The sequence below is a fragment of the Oryza sativa genome, chromosome 4 (assembly GCF_034140825.1).
Source record: "Oryza sativa Japonica Group chromosome 4, ASM3414082v1".
NCBI lineage: Eukaryota > Viridiplantae > Streptophyta > Magnoliopsida > Poales > Poaceae > Oryza > Oryza sativa.
The window spans coordinates 29314495-29323372 of record NC_089038.1 but is presented as its reverse complement, the minus strand read 5'-3'; the positions used below and the strand labels follow the sequence as shown (position 1 = coordinate 29323372).

Here is an 8878-nt window from a genome sequence, read left to right as displayed (position 1 = left end):
ACTCTTAACCGTAGTAAAAAGACAAAAATAAGTGGCACATCTATGATTTCACTATTTACGAGTTTTGGGAGCCCTCACAATAGTGCTAATTTTCGCTTGGCCGGCCAAATTGCAGGATTACACGCTCTCCAACAATCCCAAAAGAGAACGATTGCCGGGTTGGTCAGGGACTAATTGTCGATCTTAACCCTTAAACCTTGGGAGCTAACATAGAGGGCAACATATCCTATGCACACAGGCCCTTACGTGTACACACGTGCACACCAACTAAAAAATATCACCAAAAAATCTAGAAAAAATCATACACATACTTTCAATTGTATTACACCTAGGGTTAAAATCTTAACGTCAAATTCATTATATTTTAGCCGTAACAAAAAAAAACTGATAGTTTTAAGGTTGCAATTTTGTCAGAATTTTATTTTTTTTGTTATTCTCTATGTAGAATGAATTTAAAGATGCGACTTTGCACGTAGATGTAATACTATTGAAAGTACATGTATGAATTTTTCTAGAATTTTTTGTGATAATTTTTAGTTGGTGTACATGGTGTGTATACGCGAGGGCCTGTGTGCATAGGATACGCTCCCAACGTAGAGATGCCCAGATTCAAGTTAGCGTGGCGACAAACTCACGGCGGGGCACGAACCGTACGGCGGCCCATACGTCCGTGACGGCATGATTCCCATCCCTATCCCCACCTCGCTCGCGGCGCGGCCCACCAGCGCCGTCGTGCCCCTCGTCCGCGTCGCGGTGCGGCGGTGCAGGCGAGATCCGCTTCGCTCAGCTCCCTGCCCGACCGCGCCACGGCCCGTAGGCCCCCCGCGCGCGCACCGCGCCCAAATCGATCGATCCCCGCGTCGTATGCTGTTGCTCTGCTCCGCTCAGGTTGGGACGTTGGGTAGGGGGGATGGCGTCGTGGACCACTCGTCCTGTCATCCATGCGCGCCCAGGCTGCGGCTGTACCGCCTGTGTACCCGCCGAGCCCCGTATGCAGACACCGGGCTGCAAAAGGTGTGGGTGTGCTTTGTCCTTTTGTCAGCCACTCAGCCTTGCACTCGTGTTTTATCGTTCTCCCCTCCGGCTGTGTACGGATCGCGTGGACACGTGTTGCTCCAGGAGAGCTATGCACACTGTTCAGCTATTGGCCCTGGTTGTGGGCGTAATTTTGTACTTTTTCACCCCTTTTTTGACTTAAAAAAACCCTAACGGAATGGTATTTGTTTTGCCCTTTCATATATATATATATATTGGGTGTGGGTAAAATCTGTGAGACTCAACTTACCCGTATTATATATACATCTTCTGCTGATGATTTGTGAACCTAAAGCTGTTGGTGATTTGATGCGGCTGCTGCCGCCACCGTCACAACCACCAAAATACTCAATAGTAAGAATAGACTTGGGCTGTGTTTAGTTCAGCGCAAAGTTTAGATTTTGGTTGAAATTGGAGATGATGTGACTGAAAAATTGTGTGTGAATGACAGGTTGATGTGATGGAAAAGGACTGAAGTTTGGGTCCAAACTTTAGATCTAAACATGGCCTTGGTAAAACACACAGGTACACAGTGAGGGGTTATAGATTTTCAACTGCTACTGATCTGATAGGATACCAGAAATATTGACAAGTTCAGGTATCTTTCCTTTTTCACATCTCAACACATACACATACCAGGACTGAAAAATAAACTCATTTACTAAAGTATTTAATATGGCAAACCGACGAAGCCATCCATGTGTTGGAAGCAAGTACTATCATATGTTTTTAATGAAAGTAATCATCTGGTTAATCATTTGCAAAAGATCGAATCTTGTTAGATCAGGTAGTATCGAGCTAATTAACCACCCCAAGTCGTTGGTCTTTTCATTTTTTTCAACGACCAAGATCACTTACCCAAAGGCCAGAGTCCACACATCGGTCATATCTACACACACTACTTCACTTTTTTTTTAGAATTACTACTTCACTTCATTTCACTATAAGCAATGAGCCTATGAGTGTTTAGAAAAGGGTAAGGTGTGGAGCGATGCACTGCGCGCACATCTTACAGTTAATCCACCCCCAAATTCTTATTTCACACATGCAGTACAAGCATACACAACCACAATATATACAGTACTCCTCATGGTTACTCGGCATTTCAGGAAATTAAAGTATTATTTTTCCTTTTGCAGTACTGTTTATATATGTACTGCACTGGCCGATGTGAATTGATTAATATTTCAGCTAGTGAGTCCCCAGCCAGGTGAAACGGGAGACCTATAACTTCCCTTTAAGCCGGCTTCATCAAGCCAAAACACCACAGAGAGAAGCCAAGAGCCCGGGAAAAAAAGAGAGGAGAAACAAGCTAGAACAGATAGGTAGACATGCATTAGCAGCAGATTAGGCAATCAGCTGCTGAGCTAACACCACATCCAGCATGCATGACTGGAGAGCAAAAAAGGGACTCCATACCAGTTTCAGTTTGTAGTTTGTACCTCCTCGTCTCTCCACATCATTCCAGCATCATATGCAAGCTTATCATATCAAATACTTAGTGGTACTGTAGCTATAACGAGCGGCAGTGTTTTGGTTTCATCTCCATGCATGCATCAAGAGTAGTAGTTAATTAATTATTACCGTCATCGATCTCAGTTCATCGCCAGCCGTTACCATGCATGGAGGGATTGTTATCTATGGGTCACGGTAGCTCCAGAGGCTGCCCCCGGCCTCCGACGGGTCCGGCGAATCGTCGGAGGAGCTGGGGCTGAGCCTCGGGGGGCTCATCATCATCCCGGCGGCCATGTTCCGCAGGAACTGCGGCGTCTCGAAGAGGGCCTCCTCGTCCAAGAAATACTGGTGGCTCCCGGCGCCGGCGCCGCTGCTGCCTTCCTGCTGCGCGCCGCCGCTGCCCGCCGTGGTGCGCGCGGCGGCACTGCTCCCGCCGCGCTGCTGGTGCGCTGATCCAGAGGCGGCAGGGGCAATGCCGCCGCCGGCACGGTCGTGCTGCAGCGAGGCGGCCGCGGCGGCAGCCGCTGCGCGGATGTCGTCCGCTGAGCTGGACGCGGGTGGCGCGGTGCGCGAGGCGGCCAGATCGGGGAAGTTGAGCGCCGCGTCGGGCCCACGCAGCGCGCGCGCCGCCACGTCGTAGGCGACGGCGGCCATCTCGGCCGTCGGGAACGTGCCGAGCCAGATGCGGCGAGCCTTCCGCGGCTCCCGGATCTCCGACACCCACTTGCCGCTCCGGCTCCTGATCCCTCGGTAGAAGGGGTGCTTCCCCGACGACCGCGGCGGCGGCGGCCCGTGGTCAGACATTTGATCGATCGGCTTCAGCTAGGGCAGCAGCTAGCAAGCTAGGCGCACCTATATAGTTGACGACGACATGCCTATCTAGCTATAGCTAGCTAGCTAGCTAGCTAGTATCATCAGCTCGATCTGAGCGCACGTGTGTTCGATCGTGGCAGCTGTGGGTTGAGCGCGTGCCGAGAAACACACGAGCAACGCGGCTATATAAGGAGGCGGCGGCGGCGGCGAGATCAGAGCGCGGGAGAGAAGCGTGAGGAAAGCCATGGCGGTCGCTTGCGATGAGCTGGTGCTCCCGAAGCGAACAAGCAAATAACACCACAGCCACAGCCCCGCGCGCGTTATTTTCAGGCGGGTGTGTGGGGATTAGAAAAGTCGCGTTGCCTTCGACCTTACTAATCACCCAAGAAGGGGGCTGTGGCCTTTCCGCGGTTGAACATGGATTTAAACTGTTCCATTTCAGGCTCCATAAATTAATTGATGGCCCCAATATATTTACCCCTGACCTAAAATTGCACATGCAAAGTGTCGTGAGTAATTTGGTTATTGATAAAGTCCTACTGCCTCCATCCCAAAATATAGCAACTTTTGATTATGAATCTGGGCACATAGTTGTCCAGATTTATAGCTAAAAATGGGAACGGAGGAAGTAAATTGGTCCACAAATTAATTTGGCTTGCTTGTGCTGCTGTGCAGGTGCATAATTTTTTTTATTTCAAGAGACGTTTTTTCCCCTGAAAAGAAATGTGTCTATCTCTATTGTATGAATTATGGTCCTAGGTTGAGATGGGGGGTGAGAGGAGCGAGGACAGAGGGGAAAGAAAGGGGAGATTGTTGGGCTTAGAAGGATGGTTGTGGGAGGCGGTGACCCTACGGTTGACGGTGAGGCGCCGACAGCGGCGCCAGAGCCACAGGGATGGAGGAGGGCGGTGAGCAGGCGGGGTAAAGCAAGGTTATGGTTTAGACGCCGTGGCGGATTCTTCGACCAGTGGCAGAGCCAAGGCCCGGCCAGTACAAGCATGCGCCCGAGCTTAGTCATACAGCAAGACATAAGCACATGCTTAATTACTCGATCTATTGGTTCCAATGCAAGCCAAAACATCCAACTAGGCACTAGCAAGCAAGGCACACATTACTTGGTTGTGGCACGAGGAAAAGCTACTGAGACAACCAACAATCATCTTCTTTTTTCAAATATAATACTACTACTCATAAATCTTGTTTGCAATTGTGGTATATAATGTCACACCCCAATCCGGCACCGCCGTACAACGGCATCTGATATGAGCGTGTCGTAGGAAAAACAGCGCGAGCCGCTTCCTACGAAACCGCGATCTCAGTACCAGTCCCAGGATGTAGCGCTGGTACCCGCGGTGATAAATATGAATCATTGCAATCCTTAAAATAAATAGAGGACTTATTTACCTTAACTTAGGTTGCAGCTCAGACAGCCCGAGAATGCAACCGACGACACGGACGAGGCAAACACCAACAACAGCGGCAGCAGCGGAACCAACGGTCTAACACCCAACACCATAGGCAACAACAGGGAACTAGGACGAAATCCTAATCTTTACTTCACTTCAACTTCATCTTCAGAGCTGGCAGAACTATATATTTATATAGAGCAAGGGTGAGTACAGGAGTACTCAGCAAGCCATGGGAACTTAGGTGGTTAATGCAAGCTTCAAAGATAAGGCTGTTATTTTGCAATCGGTTTTGTTTGCAAGCATTTTAATAATCTAAGTGTGTGCTCTCCGCGACCAGAGCGAGACAAGTCTCAGCTCGGTCGGGAGGTGACTAGTGACCAAAATTTTATCAAGATTTACACAACTCCCAGAGTTGGTTCCAAGGCTGGTTTCCCAAACCAAACCAATTTTTTTTTCCAAACATCCCGATAATAGTGGTCCCCAAACGACCATTCACTTCTAGGGACTCCCAGTCCCGCTGTCACCCGGACAGCCAAATGCTTTCCAAGCATCAGGTTTCCTGAACCTTAACACATTTTCACAAAGCTGGGTAAAACAAAAACTACGCTAAGGAATCACCTCACATCCGCCCATGACCGTGGGCACGGCTGTTCGAACAGTTTGTTAACCTCTGCAGAGGGGGTACACTTTACCCACACGACATTACTAACCCGGATCACTCAGCCCGTGCAGAACGGCCACATCTGGAGACCTTAAGGCTTTCATGACAAGGCATTTCGAAGGCCGACACAAGGTTGCCATATGCCGACGAGAGGGGTCCCAGACCAACAACAGGTTAGATCCCAGACCATACTGTGCCAGGAAGCCCGGGGGTTCTCCCCAACACCACCCTGTTGAATCCACATGTCTCTCGGCATCAAGGCTCCCCCGCTTAGCAATTTACTCAGCCAGGGGTGTCCCATTCCACCCGTGTGGTCGCACTATTGTATGCTCGGATGTAATTCCGAAGGAATCGGTCCTTAAATGCTACCACACAAGCATTCCGCCTAGGAATGGCCTTGTGTCGCGAGTTTTATTTTTAAAACTCATTTTCTTTCACAAGGCACTGACTCAGGCGTCGGGTTTTCCAATCCTTTTGTAAACCAAGTTTTACCCAAGAAGTTACTCAAATTTTAAGTTTGAAGGCGACCGTCGATACTCGCACAGAGTGCACGAATATCGAGGCGCAACTAGATGGTTACAAGGGAACATGATATAACAATTACAATGGAAGGATCAAATGCAACAAGTTAGGTAGACTTGCCAATCTGCCTCGCAGACGGGGCAAGCAGATTAAGTGCAATCCTATCAATGCATAATATTTTTCAAGCAATATAATTAAGTTCAAATATAGGCTCAAGATGTTCAAAGGTGGCTTGCCTTGCTCAGGGTCTTCACGAAGCTTCACAAATCTTCGAGAATTCCACTTGAAGAAAAATATCCGGTAACCGCAACTAGGCGCAAACAATCAAAAACCTAAACAAAGACCAAATAAAATATCCTATTTAGGCTAATTAATAGTGCCATTAAATAGATCTCAATTTTACGGAATTACTGGAAGTGGAACGAAGGCGATCGGAGCTACGGATCGAGGGATATGAATTTTGGAGGTCTAAATGGATTTTCTGGACAAGGAAATGTTTTATCGGAATTTATGGAAATAATATTCTCAAGAATATTATTGACAGTCAGTGACCAAGGAAAATGATTCAAGGAATTTTGGAATAAGGAATTGATTTCTGAAAGAAGGAAAAAGGATTTATTGAATTTATAGAAAAGAGAAATATTTGTGGAATATTGGAAAAGATATTCTCAAGAATATCTTTGACTCATTGACAAGTGGGGCCAACAAGAAGTGAGAGAGAGAGAGAGCATAGATGGGCTGCGGTCCATGGTGGCGGATGTGGTAGGAGGGAGGACGAGGGAGCAAGGTTAGACTTCGTTCCACGACAGCTGGTTTGGAAGAGGGAGGCAATATAGACTTTGTTCCAAGGATCGAGGAGAGAGGTGAGGCCCATCGGCTGGCGAGAGAGAGCGAGAGAGTAGATGGGCCGGCTCGGGTTGGGCGGCCCATGGCCGGGCGGGCGAGGCCGAGCCGAGCCAGGCCTGCGCACGCGGGCGGCGCTGACTGGTCGCTACTTGACCTGGTCAAGCGGGGCCGGCGGGCCAGGGTAGCGGCCACGTTGGCACAGGAGAGAGAGAGAGAGAGAGGGGAGGAGCCGGGCCGGAGATCAGACGGCTCACGGCGCGCGGCGGAATCCGGCGAGCGGCGGCAAACCGAAGTGGGGGGACGGCGCCGGGGGTAAGAGGAGGAGGAGTGGATCCTTTCCACCGGCGCGGATTAGGGCGCCGGGGTCGGAGGAGGGCCGGCGACGGCGTCCGGCGGCGGCTGTGAGAGCGGCACGGCGCGGGCGAGGAGGGCGAAGCTAGCGGCAGCGGCGGCGCTTCAGGGAGGTCCGAGGGGGGGCACAGGGATGGCGGCGGCGCCGGGAATCAAGGAGAGGAGGAAGGCCGATGGCCGGGGAGGCACGGTGGAAGTGGCCGGTCACGGCGCACGGCCGAGCGCGGCGAAACAGAGGAATGGAACGCGGCGGGCTATGTCGAGCAGCGGCGGGCGCGATGCGGCGAGAGGGGGAGAAGAAGGGCGGTGTCTTCAGTGCTATTTCGGGCAAGGACGGGGAAGAAGCAGACGGGAAGCTCACCGACGGGAGGGAACGACGTCGGCGGCGATGGTTCGATGATGAGAAGGACGGGAAGCCGGCGGGAAGGGCGGCCGGGCTCCGCGGAGGATGGTGTTCGCGACGGCGAACGCGACTCGACGGGGCAGCACTGCGTCAGCCGAGTGGTGGCGCCTGGCGGCGAACTTTACGCCGAGGCGAGCGCGCCGGGGAGGAGATGGAGGCATGCGGGGATGGAAGGACTGGGTGGCGGCGTGGCGTTCTTGGTCGTGGCGGGGCAGCCGGCGACGAGGAGGCGACGACACTTCATTTCCAGGAGCACGGGACCAAATGGATAGATAGGGGGGCGCGGGGGTTGGGCTTTTATAGGAAGATGGTGCTCGGCTGGCGCTCAAAGGCGGTGCGGCGGTTTCGTGGGCGGCGTGAAATGGCGGATGGCGCGGATGCATTGGGCGGTGGATCGGGCGGTGCGAATTGAACGCGGGGCGCGGGAGCAACTGCGTGGCGTGGTCAAGGTGGGGCAGCAAGGTGCAGATGCGGCGTCAGCGGCTCTGCCTCCGAGCACAAGCGGCCAAGGAGTGGAGGCGGGGCGCCGTTGCCCGGAAGGGAAAAAGAGAAGGGAGCGGTGGAAAGGAGGGCTCGCCCCTTCCGTTTTTGGGAGGAGAGGGGGCGGGAGCACGAGCTGTGCCTCGCGGCTTTGGACGCACGCGGCGTGGGGCGCAGGGCCCGAGAGGATGATGCCGGCGACGACTGCAAAAAGGACGGGGACTGTTTGGAGGCGAGCACGGACACGCGGTGGTTGTCGGAGCAGGCGACGACCGAGGGTGGCGATGTGTCACACCCAGAAATTCCCGAATAGAATTCCAAGCAGAATGTGCATTAAAATCCCCGTCCAGGACCGGCCGGGGTACACAAACGACAATGTTGACATTCAGATCCACGTCTTACAAATATCATAAAAGTCTTACATAAATGCAGCGGAAAAACGAAAGACAACAGGAGCTAAGCCTTGACTAGAACTGCAGCGGGAACACCACTCCACAGACATCCTCGACGGCACGGACGAAGCCTACTCCTCGGAGAAACCTCCATCTAACACACACTCGTACTCTGGGGTTGGGAAAAATAGAGCAAGACTGAGTATTACCCACTGTACTCAGCAAGTCATACCGGAATAGGGGTATGATGCAGGGAATTATCAAAGGAGAGTTAGAGTGGTTCATTTGCATAAAGCGGGCATTTATAAACAGAAGTTGAAAGAATTAAACAGTTGCAATAATTAATTAATATTGATCATCCGCTGTCCAACGCTATCCCACGTTGCAACAGGCCCAACCATCCACCTATACTATCCAATTTCATTAGACTAAACTAGGGTAAGACTAATCACGGTGAATCTGGTTGACCGCCCATAACCGCGGGCACGGCTATTCGAATAGTTTTACTCTG

General features: G+C 51.6%; 1 protein-coding gene and 1 non-coding gene across 2 annotated transcripts; both read right to left on the bottom strand.

Annotated features, from left to right (window-relative positions):
- Positions 1 to 2000: 2000 nt before the first annotated feature.
- LOC136351146 (ethylene-responsive transcription factor ERF025-like) lies at positions 2001 to 4532 on the bottom strand. The gene has a single exon (XM_066310065.1). The coding sequence runs from the start codon at positions 3292 to 3294 to the stop codon at positions 2674 to 2676; it is 621 nt and encodes a 206-aa protein (XP_066166162.1). The 5' UTR covers positions 3295 to 4532; the 3' UTR covers positions 2001 to 2673.
- Positions 4533 to 4659: 127 nt separating this feature from the next.
- LOC9272515 (uncharacterized) lies at positions 4660 to 7765 on the bottom strand. Its single transcript, XR_010741039.1, has 2 exons — positions 7454 to 7765; positions 4660 to 6227 (listed from the first exon to the last, which is right to left on the bottom strand). It is a non-coding gene; the product is annotated as an uncharacterized protein (transcript).
- Between the last annotated feature and the right edge of the window lie 1113 nt (positions 7766 to 8878).